The following is a 20,287-nucleotide window of genomic DNA, read 5'->3' on the forward strand; positions in this document are numbered from 1 at the left end:
GTGCCAAAACTTTTTATGACACGTTGTGTCCGACTTTTTCTTTTTTTTTTTTTCTCCTCCGGTTTTCTCCTCCCGTCTCCTCGGGTGTCGCTCCTCTCCTTCATCCTGCCCTGCTCCACAGTTTTTTTTCTCTCCCAGCCCAAAGAGAAGACTTGGAGAGCCCCGGCTTTAATCTGAACGAGGCTCTTGCCGGCTGAATGCACCAGACACAACAAGACAGGACACCACGACACCAGGAATCGAAGCGGTATATGCACACCGTCGCCCCAGAAGCTGATGATAGGTGGAAATGTGAAGATATTTAGTTGTCGCAGTGTTGGAGTAGACAGCAGCAACCGGGAAAGATGGCGAGGACACAGGCTCGCATGTTCCTCGCCCTGGCTTTGCTTGGATTTTTCTTTCTCAGTGTCTGCGTGAAAGGAGAGTTTCGGGGAGAGCAACAGGAGGAGGAGCAGGAGAGGTCCTGTCAAGGCGCCTTCGACCTCTACTTTGTTCTGGACAAGTGAGTCTCCGATATTATTTATGGCTTTGTTACTTTCTGGTGGCTGCGCATTGCCATGCAACCGAGCAGTTGTTAGGAAACGCGGAGCGCATCAGTTGAACATCCTGTTGCAGCGGCACCTTTAGTAAAATAAAAACACTAAATGAGCTCGTAAAGTAGGAAATTCACATTTTATCAAAGTGTTTTGTGCATTTGAATTAGTTTCCTTTATCTAAAACGTGGCTATGGAATGACAGCACAGAAAACACACCCACAATCCTTTTTAAGCCTCAGCGTTGATTTCTGTGTCTTCGAGCTAGGGAGGTATGCAGCTTTACATTTTAAGATTATTCCTTGAGGGAATGCTTTAATGTTCGTGCGCTCCAAAGCGGTGAGTTACATACACTGAGCTTTACTCAACGGGATGTGGGCAGAGCGAGCAGGATGGATAGGGTTTCAGGCTGATGACGCCTGCGGACACAGCTGCAGCAGCTGCCCCTCAGCGGTGCTGCTGCGCGGCCCCGGTAACCATTATTGTCCCCATACACCGTGAGCCTTTTGTCTCCTCAGCCATGTAATGACCGGATCTACTGTGTAATTTGCACCGTTATATGCAGTGAGTTACTGTTTGCACAAGCGTGATGTCAGAGAACATTGAGTCATCCAGGCCACGGATGAGACTAAAAACAAAGGCAACTGGACTTTTGTGGATTTTCTTGAAGACACCTCACCCAAAGTGTAAAAACAAAACAAAAAAACTCCATATTGAGGGGCGCTTCTCAATATGGCCTGTGTATGACGTGTGTATACGTTGTACCTAGGATGTATGCCCTATAAGCCTTGTGTAAGATGTGTAACATCTGGATTTACAAGTTATGAAAAATCTTTTTGGGTGGAGTGCATACCCTGCTCTAGTGGTACAATTTAAGAAAAGTAAGACCTTAATCAAATCCTACGATGACCCAGATTCTCCTCTTTTTCTTTTTTCTAAAGCATTTCTCCGGCCTGTTTGTTTTCATTTGACGGGAGTCAGTGGAGGGCTCACAGGAAATGAAGTGTGAACGACTGAGAATGACAAACGGATGTCGCAGGATTTGAATCTCAGACGTTTTGATTAGTTTCTCCCATTTCGACCCTTTACTGACCTCAAACCCACTCTCTTACGAAACGATTCTCGGACGAGCCTTTTAAATATCTTCATGCCGGCAGTCACAATCTCACGATCACCTTAAAAGACCTTCAGTGCACATGAAGTCTCCTCAGAGTTTCAACCAACCTTATGGTAAGATTTTCCATGGTCGGTGAGGATGTTCCTGCCACCTCTTTGGCCCGGACACAGTTCTCTCGGCCATGGCCGCTCAGACGTTATAATTAGTTTGTTTGCCATATCTCGGCTGCATCTGCACATGCACGCGGAACGATGACATGTTAAAACATGCTAAGCGAGCAGAGAAAATGAGGAAAACATGAGGTTTTTCGTGTAGCAGAATAACAGGTTACACAGTGTTTTTAAAAGAATGGTTGTAGCAGTTTTGTGGCGAAGCAGCTAAACACTGCGGTATATGTGTGTGACATTTGACTGATTTGAGGTAATAGTTTCTAAAAGCCTTTCCGTATGTCCTCAGCTGCCCTTTGCGCACCACCTTTGAGCTGTGAGGTAGACACGTTGAGTGACATTTTCGTCTCCGACGCGTTCGGTGATCTTTCGGATGTCCATGACAACATCTGTCAGCCGCTCTTTTCTTTTTACCCTTTGCCTCAAAAAGTTTAGGAGGAGCCTGGGGAGCGTGGCATGTCACGCATGGCCGGGCCTCTGGTACGCCTCTGTTTGTTTGACTGTCTGGACCTGCAAGCTCGAGCAGGCCTTCAGGAAGCTGCTGATCTTTCTCCTGAGATAGCACCAGCCTCGCTGACTGTTGCGCGGATCTTAAATGCCACCGTGTGACCTAATCTACTGTTACTGCGAGAGAGAACACGGCAAAATCGCGTACAAGGGATGTTTGTACGTGTCTAGACTAGACTTTGCCTTGTCAGTGTTTGGCTTGCTCGCGCGTTTGGCTTTGGCCGCACTATCCGGAAGGTTGTGCTGCGTGCTGAGCGGAGAACGTATGCGTGCACTGCACTGGAAGCATCTCAGCAGACGCGGAATGAACATTAAAAAACGGTTTCCCCACATTCCTGCACTCTATGTCTGACCCGCACCGAATACCAGGCTGCATTTTTCCTTCTCGGTCTGGTTGCCCACAAATGGAATAATAGGTGTTGTGTTTTGTGGCCGGGAGATTTCTTTTCACTTTGGAGGGCAAATACTGCCAGAAAGAAAAGATTCAGCCATTATTTTGTAACTCAGTAATGCAGGTAGAAGACTCAAGACTAATAGCTGAAATTATAGAAGAATGGCAGTTGGAAATGCAGATTTTCCTTATGTAGCACACCTGATGAGCCATTATTTTTATTACAGATTATTCACTGATACTATTTATAGAAATAGCTGTTATTTAAAAGAAATTTTAGAACATGCATATAGATTTACATATTTAACAAAACTGCAAAATGTTTTAGAAGCTGGATCAGGCCCGTGCATGATGCAAAACGATTGAATTCATTGATTTTTAATCCATAATACAAACTATTGTAGGTTGTCAGCCCAAAGACAAACATTTGAGTACGTACACGCACACCTACGGCCAAGTTAGACCCACCAGTTAACCGAACATGCATGAGAAATCTCAGGCAGGCACAGGGAGAAAATGCAAGCTCCAAACAGAAAGGCCCCCGCCGGTACCAGCAGAGTCAGACTTCCTGCTGTGAGGCACATGGTGACACTACTAAATCAGGGAACTTTGCTTTGGTTTGATTAGTAAAATAGATGCATTTCCTTAATTAATTTGCTGGTCTGCAGCCTAGATGTAAATCTAATCTTTCTGTGCATCAGTGAATTTGAAGATCGAGATGTTTTTGTCACCGTAGGAAGTTCTTCCAGGAACCTTCTCCTAAATCTAAATCATTCTCACTCCCAGTGAAGAGCTCAAGTGGCACAAGAAGAGGCTGGTTAAATGGGAGACAGACCCTCGTAAATGCAAACGGCTTAAACTTTCACTTTGCCTACGACCCCATTGTGCTTACACAGAGAGCCCCTGCCCTTAGCAGAGGTCCTTCAATAGACACTCACACTTTTACCCCTGCTGGGTGTCACTTCTAGGTCCCTCTGTTGTTCATGTCGCAGCCTTTTTACATGGTGCATCCCCAACCTGTTGTTAGGCTGGCCGTGCTCAGCGAGACCATCTGTTCCCCCTCACGCACACACACACATGCAATGCTACACACACAGGCCAGCTGCCTGCTGCATGGTCGCTGCTAGAGGCAGACTGTTACATCTGTCCCTGTCTAACCTCAACCCTCTGGCCCAGCACCAATTAGCCCCCCATTAGCAGCCTCATGGGACGGGGTTTCATTAAGGAGGCCGTGATGTACACAGCGGCATGTAGCAGGCTAACCAGCCGCTCATAACTGACAGGGTACAGTCCAAAGAAATGGAATGTGACCGAGTGACCCAGAGAAAGCTCTGGATAAACTCTCACCATTACCCTGAAAGAATAAATGCATGTTTCTGTGTAACCCCATATAAAGTAAAAACGTCTATTCCGACATGGATTTACATGTCCCCTTTAAAATTCTCTCATTCTTGCGTGGGCGGCACTTGCAATAACATCACATTTTTCCCGTCTAATGTTGTGTTTGCTTTGTTTTTCAGATCTGGAAGCGTGAAGTATCACTGGGAGGAAATTTACTCCTTTGTGGAGCAGCTGGCTGAAAAGTTTATAAGGTGCAAGCAGGATTACTCATTCATGTTTTTGCGACGTTTCATTCTTTTCTGCTTTCGTCCGCCTTAATGAGTAACACCTCTGCGTTTGCAGCCCCATGCTGAGAATGTCCTTCATAGTCTTCTCCACGCGAGGAAACATCATCATGAAGCTGACCGAGAACAGGTAAAGGCTCCATCGCTACGCCACTGATTCGTGCCTCCTGCCTGAATCTTTCGCGTGAGCGCGCCACCATTTGGAAATCTGTTTGCTCCTGAACAAATCTAATTGCATGCAAATTTCATCCAGCTTTGGTAAAACTACAAATACAAAGAAGTCCATTCAGTCTGCTGTGAACTGACACTGGATAGTACTTGAGCCAAAAAAAACTCCCCCTTTCTATTTTCTGACGAGCAGCTTTTCTTTCAGCAGATTTTATCAGGCTGTTTGTCTGTTGAACCCACAGGGACGCCATCACTGGAGGATTAATAGCTCTGAAGAAAGTTGTCCCCGGAGGAGACACGTTTATGAATTTAGGCCTGGAGATGGTAAGGCTGAGTTTAAGGGTGCAACACACTGACTACGTCTTCACTATGAGAATTCGTTCCAGAAAATATCCACTGAGGATTAATTGAACCTGGCAGCCGGAACCAGAACCAATTAGATGATTATGAGGAGTAGCTCAAAACATTAAGCGCTCTCTGCTCCTTGAGTAAGTGCAGAGCTAAGCGTTTCAGCAAAATTAAGCATGGCTTCAAACTTTCACGGCGTCGCTCTCTTCTCTTTGTTTTTCATGAAAATGGGAAAGTATTTTGATATGCAGCGAAATGTCCAGATTCAACACGAGTTTGAGGTTCTTGGTTTGGCTTAATCCAGTCAAGTGCAAGAAAGTCTATTGTTTTTGAGCAGCTTTATTTAACAGTAATGCAGTCAGTCTGTCCAAAGGTATTGTGTACTGATCCTTACCATGCAAAGAGGGATATATGGACAGGTTTTGCAGCGGTATTATCACCCATGCCGACTCTTGTAAGTTGAGAAAGTTGATTTACGCCGTTTTTACGATTGCAGGCTAACATGCAGATATACCAGGAGAGGCCCGGTAAGCTGCATCCCACGCACTCGTTGCATTGTTGTACATCATTTCAGGAAGCACGGAAGTTGTATTTTATTTAATTTTTTTTATTTTTTGCAGGGACAGCTAGCGTTATCATTGCTCTGACTGATGGAGAACTGAATGAGTGGCAGTTTGACATGGCGCAGCGGGAGGTAAGATTGCACGTTATCAAGTGGGAGACTTTGACAAAATAGCATAAACACTTCTGCAGTGCTGGGACTCGTTAGTGTCGGTTGTATTTCAGTCATTATGGCTGCTCTTTTTAATGGGTTTTCATTTAAATTTTCACATTGTTTAGCCTGAACTTTCGATGTAAATGACTTAAAATAGTCTCCTATTAATTAATCTAAAATTATTTTAAATTTCAGGTTATGGGATAATTTTTTTTAATTTATAAACATCTTTCATGAATATGACGGCTTACGCTATTAAATAGTAATCGACAAACATTAGCATATAACTATGCAATATCAGAGCTAATAATAATTCATTTGCTGTGCACCTCCTGAGTCTGAGAAAGTGTCTTTGTGAAGATGTATATTGTTGAGAAAAGTGGAGCCTCTTTTAAGGTCACTGCATTTTCATTTATTTGTTCTTGTCTTGCAGGCAGAGAGGGCAAGGTCTTTGGGAGCCATTGTTTACTGTGTGGGGGTCAAAGACTTCAACCAGACCCAGGTAGGATCCACAGGAGGATATTGGAAATGCTGCACATACATAAAAAAACAAATATATCCCTTTTTTTCTGAGGCTGTGTATTTTTCTAGCTCGCAACTATTGCAGACACCCTGGAACACGTGTTTCCTGTATGGGGAGGCTTCCAAGCCCTCAGGGGAATCATTGACTCGGTATGGCACACACAGACCACATGCATGTCATATAAATACACACCCACACAGAGAGCCGTAAAATCATCTTACGTTATTGAATTATGTCATGACTGTGGGATTTTTTTTCCTCCCTCTCCCACTCTCAGATCATCAAGAAGTCCTGCATAGAGATTCTAGCGGCTGAGCCGTCCAGCGTGTGTGCAGGAGGTAAGAGGCGTGAGGAGCAAAGGTTTAACTTTCTCCCATGTTAAGACACTGGGCGGCCGTGGCGTTTCCGACCATTTCAGATGACGGTCCTCTAAACAAAACAAAAAAAAAAAACAAAAAAAAAAAAAAAGCCTCTGGAGTGGAGCTGAGTAATTGCACGGACGCTTATGAGCGCAGAGTGACAGAGAGCGTATTGTCATTCAGGGCCGGGGGTAATTAGCATAGCCCCTTTGCACAGCATGTGTGCAAAAAAAAAAAAAAAAAAAGCAGACAGGGGGTGTTGGTCAGGGGAATTAGCCATGAACCTTTAAGCATGGCTGCATCTCTGGCCTAGTTTGCCACATCGTATATGCCAAGTAGACATTTGGGTTGTTTAGCGTCGTCCCCGCCCTGACTGCTCGTGCTGCCATGTTTAAAGAAGGAAGAGGCACTAAGTGATGTTGAGAGAGAGCCTTTATGTGTAGCCGGCAGGATGGACGAGCTTTGACATGACCTTATTAGGACTCACTTAAGAGAGTGCATTTGCAGCCCTGCTACCAGGACAACCAGCGCAGATCAAGATCCATTATGGGATATGAAGGGTGGGGAAGGATATGGAGAGAGAAGAGGAGAGAAGAGAGGAGAGGATTCAAAATGTTGCCCTAAAAGGACAAAAGGAGGAAGAAGAAAAAAAAACATTTTCCTCGTGTGATAATTACAGTCTTTGGGCTCTTGCCAAAGACTGAGTGTGTGTCACTCGTGATGTGCCCAAATATCCTCCAACAGCTCATTTGTTATTCGATTGATGAACGGCGTAATGGTCAGTGAACTAAGAAACCAGGGACCCGCTTTGACCAAGGACTGAACCTGGCCTAATTAATTAAGATCACAGTATCCATTAGACTATACTTCTTGTCCCTTTGTTTTGTGATGTGTGTGTGTGAATAAAATCCAAGTCTGAGATATTCAAGGCTTATGTATTAAGCTTGTGTGAAAGGCTTAAAGCACTTTGGAGATTAACCACGTCTTCTGTTCTGACCTCAAATTCTTGAGTGAAATTAAGTGATTAGAAAGCAGGCGTTGCGATTTAGCAGGAATTTTGCTTCATTTTGAACTGCATGGCTCCCCTACTCACATCTGTCTGTCCTGATGCACATCCATACTGACATACTACATATATTTTGTGACAGTCTTTCTCTTTTCCTCTCTGTCTCTGCATGCAGACAGTCACATACCATGTCGTACATGCCTTACACAACACACACACATTTAAGAGATCTTTAGTTGCACGCGCATGCACACACGCATTTCAAGCACATGTACACATGTCCCTCACACTGATGTGAAGTGACCAGACCGAGCCGCCTGCAAACAGGCCATCAGACTGGACAGTGAACGTTGGGCCACACTATCAGACATGACAGCACCGATTTCCCCCTACGCACACACACACACACACACACTGGATGAGGGCGAGAGTTAGGCCTTAGATCTAACATGACAGGAGAGATTGCTGCTTTCATTAACGTCTGACCCTTTTCTCCCCGTTGCCCCTTCCTCCCTTGCCCCTCCCTGCCCTTCAACGTCCTTTCGCACTAACGTGATTGAAGAGGCGCCGTTCGGACAAGCCGTACCCCGTTTTCTTTCCGCGCACGAGAAACGCGCGCACACACGGGGTCACGTGCAGACGGGCGTTTGCACAAATGTTTGTAATCGGTGTCAGACACTCAGGTGCAGATGGAAATGGACATGTGGCCATACAAAGAGGCAGGCAGGATATGTGTTGTACATGCAGGCGATGCACCACCAGTCCCTGCCCACCATGTGCCTGACAGCACTGACCTTTTAGCCCATCAAGGCTGAGTGTGTGTGTTCAGAAGATGATCATGTTGAGAGCAGCAGCAGTAGATCTAGTAGATTTTTTTGCAATCTGTAGAAGTTGGTCAAGTATAACAAATATAATAATGGAGGATGTGGAGGGGGAAAAGCATTTCTTTGCAAATGTATTTTCTTGGGAATATATCATAGATGTGTCACATTTATTGGTAACAATGTGTGTATAATCGATATACTGTATATAATACATATATTATATTATATTATATTATATTATATTATATTATATTATATTATATTATATTATATTATATTTTTCATTGTGTGGTTTCACAGCAAAACCGGAAGAAAACATGAGGCATGGTGAAATAATTAGGCCGTCTGTAATGAGATGATTGGTTAATGATGTTTTTGTGTGAATGAGTGTGAAACCACATGCAGGATCTGCATCTAGTAGAGGAAATGACAAGGCAGTGACAGTGACTGGCATGTTGCAAATCAGTGAAAATCTGCAAAGAGGCCAGAGATCAGCTGCGTGACTTACAGCAGTTTTTTATCATTTTTATTTTTATTTTGCGTGCACTAATATGAATCACTGTTATTTGTGTAATATGTGCATGCAACTCACCCTTCACCGGATCTGTCTTGCTCATCACCACTTGTCCTCGTGGATCCCCTCCAAACGGAAAGCTGCACACCCCAGCATTCTTGCGGCATCTGTGAATGTGTCGAGATGTGCAGACATCTGTAAAGTGGTGTTTATTTTCCTCCTTTCAGCTCTGCCTTCAGTTTGTGTATATCTACGTATAAGGCTTTCGTAGCAGCTTGTCTGACCTTTAAAGACACACTGTCACGTATACACCCACAGCCTGTGATGTTTTTAGCCAGTGATCTTCACGCTGGAGCTTTAAATGTTAAAGGTGTGGCAAACGTTCACTTCTGTTAGTCAGGACAATGCTGGAGGAAACCTCGGTGCACGCAAACACTTGATCAGACACATCAAAAGACATGCGAATGCCGACGCGTTCCGCAGAAAAACATAAATGCACGTCGCACATGCACGGATGCATTATCCGTCGTCACGCACACACACACTTCTGCATGCAGGCACGCGTGTGCTAATGCCATGCCACGGTGCCATAGGTAAGGTCAGACCTAGTTTGACAGTAGTGTGCTGTTGTCAGCCCTCCAGGCTTGTTTTTAAGCAAGTGTTTTTTTTCCCCGTGCTTTAACATATGCTGGGTAGCAGCCACATAGACACTCCAGCATATGCTGGCAAGCTTCTGTCAGTGCACTTTAACGGCGCCTGAGGGGAAACTAAAGGTCAAAGACACACGCACACACACACACACGACAGGAGACGCACACACCTTCTGGCTACTCCACAGATACTTGTGAATAGCAGCACTTTTAGCATTAGCACCACTGGAGCATATTACGGCCTTTCCACATGTACACGCGCAAGCACACAGATATAAACAAGCAGTAATGAGGCATGCGCGAGGCTCCGCCGCTCAGGACATCAGAGAGGGAATGGCCGTCAGCACACACCATAATTGCGCGCTGGAAATTTTCTCCTACATCAAAACCAAAATAGAAAATAGATTTTGATCCTTCATGACTTTCGCGTACAGCTGAAAATATGTGTCATACCGCAGTTATGCGTGAGTCTGCTCGTTGCTAATTATTTCTGTTTTGTTTTCGCCTCAGAGAGTTTCCAGGTGGTTGTTAGAGGCAATGGTTTTCGCCATGCCAGAAACACCAACCAAGTCCTCTGCAGCTTCAAGCTGAATGATACACACACCGTGGGTAAGTTCTGCAAATGTTCCACATGCGCATGGATATGGACACTGAGGACATGCAGTATTATGTAAATCATAAGAATTTTGCAAAATCAAAAGAGCAATTGATGTTAAATACTAGAAGCAAGAAGGCGGGGACTGTGCCCCTCACTATTTAATTAAGCTTTCAAATTTACAATTTACACCAGTTCATTAGGTACACTAGTGAAAAAGGAATGTGTCTCGCAGAAAATCTGTGTTATAATGTTCAGTTTGTGTGTATGGATGTAGCTGGATGAAGTGGATTGAATTAAATGCAAACATGAATTGAATTTTCAAAATAACAGGAACTTGCATCAGCACAACACAAACCACAACCTCCAAAATGAAAAAAGATCTTCATTCCTGATTGTTTTTTGAAAATCGTTTTAAAAGATTAACTCATCAGTTTAATTCATCATGAAATGGAATTTGCGTCCCGACTGCAGATGTCTAAAATTCTAATGCATAAAATGTGATTTTTTAATTTTTTTTCCCCCGTGCAGACGATAGGCCAGCTGGGATCGAAGATACCTTCCTGCTGTGTCCTGCTCCTGTCGTGGAGGAAGTGGGGAGGTAAGCCGGACAACTCTTGCAGCTCTTACCCGGTTCCCACAGCCCCAGATTGTTCCTCCAACTCTCCATGTACAGCTGTAATGCAGATATTTGCCAGCTGCACTCCCAACTTTTGGTGTGGACGCAGAAGACTGCCGTCCTTGAACAAATTAGGGCCAAAGTCATAGTGTGTCTGTGATCAATCAATGTTTGTCACAGCTAACGAAGCCAGACACCAATCACAAGGGGACAACAGGAGTAGAGCCCAGGAACATGACTTAATGAGAGCCTGCTTGAGAGGACTTCACAGCCCTGTGTGTGTGCGCGATGTTCCCAGCGTCTGCCTGACACTTTAGGAGACAGAAAGTGAGAGTGGAGTCAGCGGGGCAGTGTAAAGTTTCCTCTGAGGGCTTCCAGGTTTGCTCCTGGTGATTCAGAGCAGAATTTTCTTGCGGGGCAGACAGAGCAATCCTGTGGGCTGAGCTCAGAGAGAAACGAGGCCCGGCAGCCTTCCCGTCCCCACCGCCTGCAGTCCTGTGCATAATTATACTCTCAGGCCCCCGAAGCCTCAGACACCTCCCAGTCATCGTCTGTCTTGTTTCTGTCACTCAGATTTTTACCACGATTTGAGCTCGTCAGTGAAAAGTGCTGCTTTCATGGGGTAGATGGGCAACTACTGTTCAGAGATGTTTTTACAGTGCGGCTGCGCAAGATTTAAGACTGTGTCAAAATGAAGCACATTTCTTTCACACATTTTGCCAAAAACCAGCACACAACTGACCCATAATCATCGTATAATTGCAAAACATAAAGGACAAAGTACACAACCCAGTAAATACCTGGTGTCTTTAGTGTCCGATTTCTCCAGTGCGGCTTTGTGGCAGGTGGAACCGCTCCTCCTGAGAACGAAAATGCAGAGCAACATTACACACTGCAGCGATGCCTGAAGGAGGCGTCCTGCCATGTAACAGAGGCTCGTTAGAGCAGAGTCAGCACTGGAAGTCACTGGAAGAGGAACTCAGCTGTGAATGGCTGAAGGGCCCAGAGAGGAGCCCAACAGCTGGCTGACAAGTCCTGTGCTGCAGTGCAGTAGATGTTAAAATATGTGGAGAAGTGACTCTGTGAAGGCTGGAAAGGTGCTATTTTATTTTTTATTTTTTTAGCTTTCTTAACCCCTCATGTTGCAGGTCAAATTTACCCATTTTAAAATTAAAAAACCACAATAGTTAAAAGTATTTTTTCCCATATGGGACTTCTGCTGCCTGGCTTAATTGGTGTAACCAACATGTAAAAATAACAATGGTTCATTTCACATAATTGCACTCAAACACACACTGAAACTTGTTTGTGTGTAGGTCTCTCCATTGTGCATAAAAAAAAGTTTTAAGCATTTTTTATGAAAAAACTCATGATTTGTACTAAATTATAAATGGATAGCGATAAAATGAGACGTAAACAATGTTTATTGTTGATTTTTCAGTTTCTGGCAGATTTAGACAGTTGAACCTGCCCCAGGTCATCCTCTCTGTTTGATGGACCCCCTTTTCAAGTCCAGCTTAGCTTCAGGCTCAAGAGCGTAGGTTCAAACATGAGCTATTGGTTTAACAAGTTGATAACAACCAGCCATAACAAGAAAGAAGGCTGAACTTGTCCATGCATCAAGATTTAAATGGATTAGATCATAGGTCTCTAACAGGGGGTCCGTGGCCCCTAGGGGATCTGTGATTAGATTAGACTTTTTTATATACATATATATATATATTTTGCACATGTTTGAAATAAAAAAAATATTTGAACCTGTAAATTATTTGAATAGCTTAATACTGAATGCAAAATAATAATAATTATGTATATTTATAAATAGCGCTAGGAAGAGTTTAATATAGAACACATATAGTAGGTAGCTGGTCCCTACTTAATCTCTTCATCAGTTTAGGGTTCCATGGCCTGAAAAACATTGAAGACCCCTGGATTAGATCAATAATATCAAGGTGGAATTTTTACATTCTGTCTTTTCATAGACCACACAGGATCAATAATAGAAATAATCACTCGATGTGGCCCTAAATCGCCCCCTACCATGTCAGGTCACATTATAAGGGGAGCAGGTTCCTGATGAGGGGTTCCTGAGTCTATACATAAGTTCTTGGGGACTCCAGCTCCCAGCATCACCTCTTCACCCAAACCCCAAAGACCCTCACTCACCTCCTGTTTCACCCGAGACGCATTGTCTCAAATAATGAAGTCACTGAAGCTGCCGTCACACAAATCTGTGTTGACTGGGAACCTTCCGGATGCAGCTTCCCCCTCCTGTTTACACACACACACACACACACGGGGCAAAGACATATATACTGGGCAGATTGATGATTGATAGGGCCTGAGATGTCTCTGTCAGAGTGGAGCTGATAGCACCACGTCCCCCTGCCTGCCAGAAAGAAGGGGCTGACCATATGACGGGAAAGGGGGACAGAGAAGGGAGGGAAGAAGTAGAAGAAAAGACTGGTGGCACCTGCACCGCCAATTTCCTTCTCCCAAGTCAGTGTCAGCACGAGTTAGGAGATGAGCATCATACAAGAGGGGGCTGAAAACAGAGTCTGCGATTGAGGAAGTGCAGAGGGGGTCTCAGAAGGGAGGGACAGTGCTGAAGGGATGTAGAACAGGAAAAGCCTTTCCTCCTACCATCCCCCACCCCCTGTTTCCTCTCCACTCCTCTCCTCTGCGTTGCCGCCACCATCCAAGCACTGACCTCCGCCTTGCCACCCCCTCCTCATATCCAGTCCCAAAGCTCAATGCCCCCCTTGTGTCTATCGCCTGAAACCATCAGAACAGAACAAGAAGTCTTTCTCCATTCTTTCCTCAAATCTATAACTACAGTCCAGCATTTCTACTTACACCCTCACTGGCCTATTCAGCTCACATGTGTTGCTTTTGTGCAGATTTCCTCAGAGCTTCATGAATAATCTTGTCAACTAAAAAGTCTGCTGTTCTTTTCTCTTTCCTTAAGTCGCGTACAGCTCTGTCATTTCACCAACAAAAATAATCCCCCCCCCCCCCCCACATTTCCTGGTCCTGGCTTGTATATTTTTGTTCATTTGTACATATTAGCATTGAACCCTGCAGTAACACAAGCATTATTACATGTCTGCGTCTGATCTAGGAGATTCCTTCTGTGGGTGGGGAATTCCCTGACCTCTCCAGAAGCCTCCGCTTTCAGGCTTTGTCAGCACATTTGTGTGCTTACACGGCAGCGACTAGTATGGACAAAGTAGATAGAGGAATGTATTTTTACACCTAGGGCATGCTCGCACAGTAGCCGAAACAAGGACGCGAATGTGTCCGTGCATGCACATGCGCTTGTGTGTTTCTGCGTCAGGTGTTCAGCCCCCGGTTTGTGTTTCAGGGTGATCTACCTGCAGGTGAGCATGAACGAAGGCCTCTCCTACATCACCAGCTCCGTTCACATCACCACTACGGAATGTGTGAGTGCATCCCGTATGTTGTTTCTCAGCGATAGTGTCTCTCTCTGGCATGCTGCCTTGTCTGAATAAACTTTCTTTCAAATTTTCTTCTTTTCTCTCGGTTCTCTGTCTTCTTCTCTCCTTCGTCTCGGAGGTCTCCTCTGTTGTGTCTGTCATCAGAGGAGGCTGTGAGTACTTTCACTTTTCATTTTCCCCCCTTTCTCCATCTCTTTTTTGTTTCGGCTCCGTTTAATCCTGTCGTTCTGTGTTTGTGCGCAGTATGACGGCACCATCGTGCTAATATCGTTGCTGGTTGTGTTCCTGCTGTTGGCGCTGCTGCTGATGTGGTGGTTCTGGCCTCTCTGCTGCACTGTGGTAAGACTACACTGAAGTATGTGAGAAAGAGGACGTTTATAAATGATTCCATGTTGGTTTACCTCATACTGATTATGTATTTTTTTCTCTCCAAATGTTCAGGTGATCAAAGAACCTCCACCACCTCCGCCTCCAGAGCCGGTAAGTCAACCAGCGGCCTGAAACAACACAGGAATTAAATCAATATTACGCATCGTCACAGTTGATGAAGCACAGTCGGTTCTTGATAATAGCAGTACACTAAGGAATATCAGCTGCGTCTTGACTGAGGTCTCACTCGCAGGAGTCAGACGACGAGGATGGGATGCCCAAGAAGCGGTGGCCCACGGTGGATGCTTCATATTACGGAGGGAGAGGAGTGGGAGGCATCAAACGCATGGAGGTACAAACTATAAAAACTGAAACAAAGTGTGAAAACAGAACATGTTTCGTTTTTTCTTACTTTTTTTTTGTTATTATTCCTAGGTGCGATGGGGAGAGAAGGGGTCCACGGAGGAAGGCGCCAAACTGGACAAACCTAAAAATGCAGTGGTGAAGATGCCCGAGCAGGAGTTTGAACCTTACGAGCCCAAGCCTCGAAGAGCTCCTCGCCGGGCCCCGCAGCAGAGGAGGTGGTACACGCCCATTCAGGTTAGTGCTTGATAGCAATATCAGTATCCAAGCATGGCAACACCTGTCCTAAGAATACAGTTTATTCCTTTCTTGCTTTCTTTTTTTTTTTTTTTATCTGGAGCATCAATAATTTTTCGTGTACGCTTCGTAGGTTTCTTTGTCGAGCTCCTTGTTGTCTCCACCAGTTATTGCTGGTTGACCTAAAGCACTTTTACGCATACTGAAAAATACAGAGATACTTCCAGCCATGTCTTGAATGCAACACATGTTTGTTAGGTGTGCCCTGCGCTAAAACTTCATGGTTTTTGTTCTTCCCTTGTTCTCCGGCCCCCTAGGGGAAGCTAGACGCTCTGTGGGCTCTATTCAGGAGGGGCTACGACCAGGTATCTCTGATGAGACCACAGCCTGGAGATCAGGTGAGCCCGCCTCATCATGTTTCATTTTTCATCTGCTGCCACAGCCTAATCCGCCATAAACACACATAACAACACAAAACTGCAACTAAAGGTAATTACGAGTCACTTGAGGGATTTTCTTCAGCCGACGTTTTAATAGCCGGTTAGCTGGTACAGAGTGTTTTCTGTCTTGTTTGTGTGCAATTCCAGCATCTGTGTCCTTCTTCTGTCAGTCACACTGCACAAAGAGGAGTGAACAGCGGGGACGTACAGGAAGATCTTTAACAGAGCAGCTCAGTTCGGGTTTTCTACACACACACACACACACACACACTAACAAACACATTCACAGCGAGTCAATGAGCTACTGATACCGCTCGCGCCGTCAAAGCTGCAATTGTTCACACACAGGGAGCACTGTACTTTTGTGCTTCTGTACTTTTCACTGCGGCTGCCAGAAAATGACCGGCTTGCCGTCATGTCTCCAAATTGTGTGTTACACCCTTGCTCCGTAATTTCAAGCGCTACTGTGTCATTCTGCGTTTTTTATTTTTTTTTTTACGGGCTAGGCTTTCTCTGCCACTTAACGAAGCGCGGTTCCGCCGCAGCGTTGCTGCGAAAGTCCTAAATCATAACGTCCCCGGCGTTCCCCTCCGAGCGTGTGTGACAGAGGAAGAGAGCGGCCCCTGTTATCTAACCTTGACCCCGTGAATGGCATCTCGTGACCCCAAAGACGTGTTTTCATCATCACACTGGTTGTCATGGCGAAACATCTGCTCCGTTGTAAACGCGTTCATTGTCACCTCTCGCAGCGGATGTCATATCGCAGCACAATTTATTGATTTGCCCCACCCCCTCCTCCCCCCCAAAAGGAATGATTCATCCTTGCTGTGTAACAGTGTGAGCGTCTACTGTATCTGAAGTCTATAAAAGTGCTCAGTGGTTTTCATCCCTTCTTTCCATCTTTTTTTTTTTTTCCCTCAAAGCAGAACAATGAACCTCTGTTGGAGCAGAAGTTTTTAGTCTTTGTCAGTCACTTTCTGTGAAGCTGTGGTTCACGGGGGCCCCCCTCAACAATGACCCCCACATATCCCTTCACGCACCATTAACTGAGGAAAATAAAACATCACTTCTCACATGGCAAGAAATTAATGAATAAAAAAAAAATAATAATAATAATGAATCCGCTTTTGTTCCTATGAGGATAGATCTGTGGTAACAGGCATATCGGACATGAAGCAGCGTCGTCTCTTAAGTGACAAAGCTCAGAGTGAAATCTTCCCAGTAGTAATGCAGCGCCAGTAAACTGGATTACCTACAAAAAGCCAAGCAAGGTGGCAAAAAGTGCAGCGATAACTAGCATAGGATCAGACCACGATGCGGCGTGTTAAGCAGCAGCTCAGGAGGAGCTCATCCCGCTTTCCCCCCACCCCCCCCCCATCCACCCACATTACTCCCACTTCACTGCCTCTGCAAACGGCCATCAGCGGGCTGCCAGTTTCTGCCACGCTCCCTCTTTCCTCTCCACAGTGCGTGCGCGCATGTGTAACTGTAACGTGTGTCAGCTCTCCAGAGCGAGCGTCACGCAAGCAGATGGGCCCGAGTTGAAAGGCCACGAGCCATATTGTGACAGACAAGATTCCCCTTTCTTTTGTCGTCCGGAGAGGACGACACTGACGGCCGGACCGGAGGGCGGCCACCAGACCCTCCGTCCTCGCACACACACACACAGCCGAACGAGCACCTCCCCTCCTTCCTCACGGCCCGCCACTCCACTCCAGCATGTCATTTGTTTCTCTATCTTGAGGAATATTTCTATATATTTTACAGTGCTTTAACTATCAGCAACATCTGTAATAGTTTCGCTGGAAGTCCAGATACCACAGAGACGCATTCCAGCATAAACTGTTTACAGCACGGCCTCTATTAGCGAAGCAGTGACTCCCAGCTGGGTTCACTTTTTTTTTTTTTCCAGAAGCGTACTCTTAAAGTTGCCGGGTGACATGTGGACATTTTTGGGCCAGGTCAGCTACTTATAAATTTATGACATTTTCACTTAACAGAAAAACACCACGTGCATTTAACACCGTGCATTTGGAACACATCGAGTGCATATGGTTCAGATGATAGGGTTGCCCACCATGATGTCAGAAATCTGCTTACATTCAATTTCACAAAGGAAATTTAAGACACTCGCAAAGCCAACTAAAACCTAAGCTGTCTATAAAGTGCATGAACTTTTGCACATGGATGACGAGCAGCACTCTCTTTACTGTAGCGGTAACAAACATCCACAAACAATCTGCTTCATGCCTTGTGAGGGGAGGGTAAAGACAGAGGAGTGGTGTAAAGGAGGATGACGGAGGGGTTTGAAGGGCTTCGTTTTTTTGCTCTCCGCTGAAGGAGTTGAGGGTCTGAAGCTAACAGCTGCCGAGAAAGAAGAAAAGGGCCGACAGAGATCGTAGCCAAAGGGGCAGACGGGGAGACTGACTCACATATCGTCTTCTTAAAGGTGGAAAAACGCTGATTTCAACACTGTGTTTATTGGTACACTCTTGCTGCCAGCCACCCCCCCCCCTCCTCCTCCTCCTAACCTTACTCTTCCTCTCTTTCTGTTATTCATGAGGCTGAGGTTTCATTCAGGCCATATGTTCTGGTGGAGGCATGGTTACAGTCACACACAAACACACTCATATTCATGAGCTTGTGTTCTCATTGTGTCCATATGCTCTCTCTGGTGTTGTGCTGCTGCTCTGCTGCTCACAAACTGGCCTTTTCACTGAGGCCCGGCGACAAGGCCGAAGTAGTCCCCCCCCCACCTCGAACCGGGCTACCCTCAATCAATTACGCACCCCTCTTATACACACACACACACAATGGCCCCCTCAGTCACAAAGCTACTGCTGCTGGGATCCTCTTAATGGCCCCTGAGTGACTTTAGGGCCTCTCTGTTTAATAAGGTGTTATAATCAGACCACCAAGGGTCTGTGACACAGAGACCTACTCTACATCCTACACACACACACACTCAGTGAGCAAGTGTGGGTGTGTGTGTAGCTGTAGTGGGATGCTATGCAGGGATCACAGAAGAAAACCATCAATGAGGACAATAAGAGAAGCGTTCCATTCTCCCAGACTTGTAAATTATGTTAAACGCTGAAGGGCCTCTGTTAACCATTGTGGGGATATTGGAATCCCCCCTTTACATTCAAACACATAAGAGTCAAACACGTAAGAGACATAAACCACTTTCTGTTCTGCGCCAAGAAAGGCCGAGTCTCAGAGGAGAAGGGGAAACGGGGAAAGCCGCGGCACACTGCGAGAGCCGTGCCCGCGCGATAAACTTTATCAGGGCCCGTCTTTGCAAGCACCACCGCTATTGTGGCGCAGGTGTGGACGGAGGACAGAAGCGGCTCTGTGCGCCCTCCGGGGGCCTCGGACACACGCGCTTCTGTCAGAAAAACTGGGCACAGCCTCACACAAATCATCTTGGCTGGTGGATCTCGGACACGTTGCACAGAGATCGCACTGTGTTTTAATCCCGCATTGAAATGGTGATGCCGTGGCGTAACCTTTTGTGTATCTGTGTGCCTTGCAGGGTCGCTGTATCAATTTCCAGAGGGTCAAAGACGGAGGCTCCACCCCGAACAACCATGCCCCGCCTCGCATGCATCACGCGCCCTCTCCTCCCCCGCCCGCCGAACAGCGACCTCTGGTCTCCAACTCCGTCCCCCGTGCGAAGCCTCCGTCAAGAGGGCCCCGCACCACTCCGGCCTCCTGCAACGCACCACCCTCCCGCGCGCCCCCACCAGGCCCGCCGCCTAGCCGCGCACCCCCCGGTCCCCCAGGACCCCCTCCGTCTCGCCCCCCGCCCATGCTCTAATGATAAAGAGAGGGCCTCCAATAAATAACTGATGCGTCAACTCATTCAATAAAAGACACGTCCTCTTTTCACTCCAAAGACGCAAAAAAAAAAAAAACACACAATAGGAAGGCTTGAAAATCTCACAGGCTCAATTTCAAAGCTCTGTGCTTTGTTGCTGGACAGCAAAAATAAATATTTATCCGAGTCCACTAAAATAAGCAAAAAAAGAATCATGTAGATATCCGATTACGCGTTTGAGAACAGTTAACACTATGAGATGTTGAAATAAGTGGTAAGAGTAAGTGCAATCCAGCATAAAGGATATTTGTGTTGTTGAAAGTTAGTTTGTGTGTGTAGCCTTGCAGACAACGACAGTGAGGAACGTAGCATGAAGCTGAGCATGTAGAGAAAGTGGATAGTGACGTTAGGAATGTTGGCTTTTTTTAAAAAAAAAAAAATTGTTTTTAATGTACTGTCAACAAATCAGACCGATTAATAATTTTAACCAAAAACGTTGTGTAAAGGGTCAATGATCTTATTGCAACTGCAGGGCAGTTTTTAGCCATATTTTTTATTTATTATAATACAGGCCCTGTCTGCATCTGTGCTCCGTTTAATATCAGGTAGATTTCTTTCTGGGTTTTTCGGGACCTTTTCGGGACATAAGGGTGGACTTTACGTAGAATTCCTCTTTGTATGATTCCCGATTCTGACTTCTTACTTCAGTGAAAGACTGCATTGAAAATCTGTATCTCTGGGGCTCTCCTGTATACGCCATTTACTGACTGAAATGATCATCTGCATTATTTCTTTACTAACAATGTGTCTCTTTTCCAATAAAAAAAAAAAAAAAAAGCTTTTTTTATGTTTCATCTGGCAGTGAAATCTTTCAGTTTTGGAACGTATGCCTTTTTATATTTCAATGGGCATTTTTAGTATTGTAAATCATACAATGCA

General features: G+C 45.5%; 1 protein-coding gene and 1 long non-coding RNA gene across 2 annotated transcripts; one reads left to right on the top strand and one right to left on the bottom strand.

Annotated features, from left to right (window-relative positions):
• Positions 1-43: 43 nt before the first annotated feature.
• antxr1d (ANTXR cell adhesion molecule 1d) lies at positions 44-20,196 on the top strand. The gene is made up of 18 exons (XM_047602912.1): positions 44-502; positions 4,236-4,307; positions 4,399-4,470; positions 4,751-4,832; positions 5,353-5,383; positions 5,477-5,550; positions 6,005-6,073; positions 6,163-6,243; positions 6,372-6,432; positions 9,958-10,056; positions 10,574-10,643; positions 14,026-14,104; positions 14,363-14,458; positions 14,561-14,599; positions 14,742-14,840; positions 14,924-15,088; positions 15,406-15,486; positions 19,064-20,196. Exons 1-18 carry the CDS (start codon positions 345-347, stop codon positions 19,346-19,348), a joined length of 1,713 nt encoding a protein of 570 aa, XP_047458868.1. The 5' UTR covers positions 44-344; the 3' UTR covers positions 19,349-20,196.
• Positions 6,439-13,644, bottom strand: LOC125018722. Its single transcript, XR_007113989.1, has 3 exons — positions 12,828-13,644; positions 11,462-11,521; positions 6,439-8,964 (listed from the first exon to the last, which is right to left on the bottom strand). It is a non-coding gene; the product is annotated as an uncharacterized LOC125018722 (long non-coding RNA).
• Positions 20,197-20,287: the final 91 nt, after the last annotated feature.

Source organism: Mugil cephalus, chromosome 13 (genome assembly GCF_022458985.1).
Source record: "Mugil cephalus isolate CIBA_MC_2020 chromosome 13, CIBA_Mcephalus_1.1, whole genome shotgun sequence".
Lineage (NCBI taxonomy): Eukaryota > Metazoa > Chordata > Actinopteri > Mugiliformes > Mugilidae > Mugil > Mugil cephalus.

Excerpts from the sequence above, each read along its gene's own strand:
- antxr1d (XM_047602912.1), top strand. The coding sequence starts at position 345 with ATGGCGAGGACACAGGCTCGCATGTTCCTCGCCCTGGCTTTGCTTGGA. Across the intron at positions 4,833-5,352 it reads TGAATTTAGGCCTGGAGATG|GCTAACATGCAGATATACCA; the intron begins GTAAGGCTGAGT and ends TTACGATTGCAG. Across the intron at positions 10,057-10,573 it reads GAATGATACACACACCGTGG|ACGATAGGCCAGCTGGGATC; the intron begins GTAAGTTCTGCA and ends TCCCCCGTGCAG.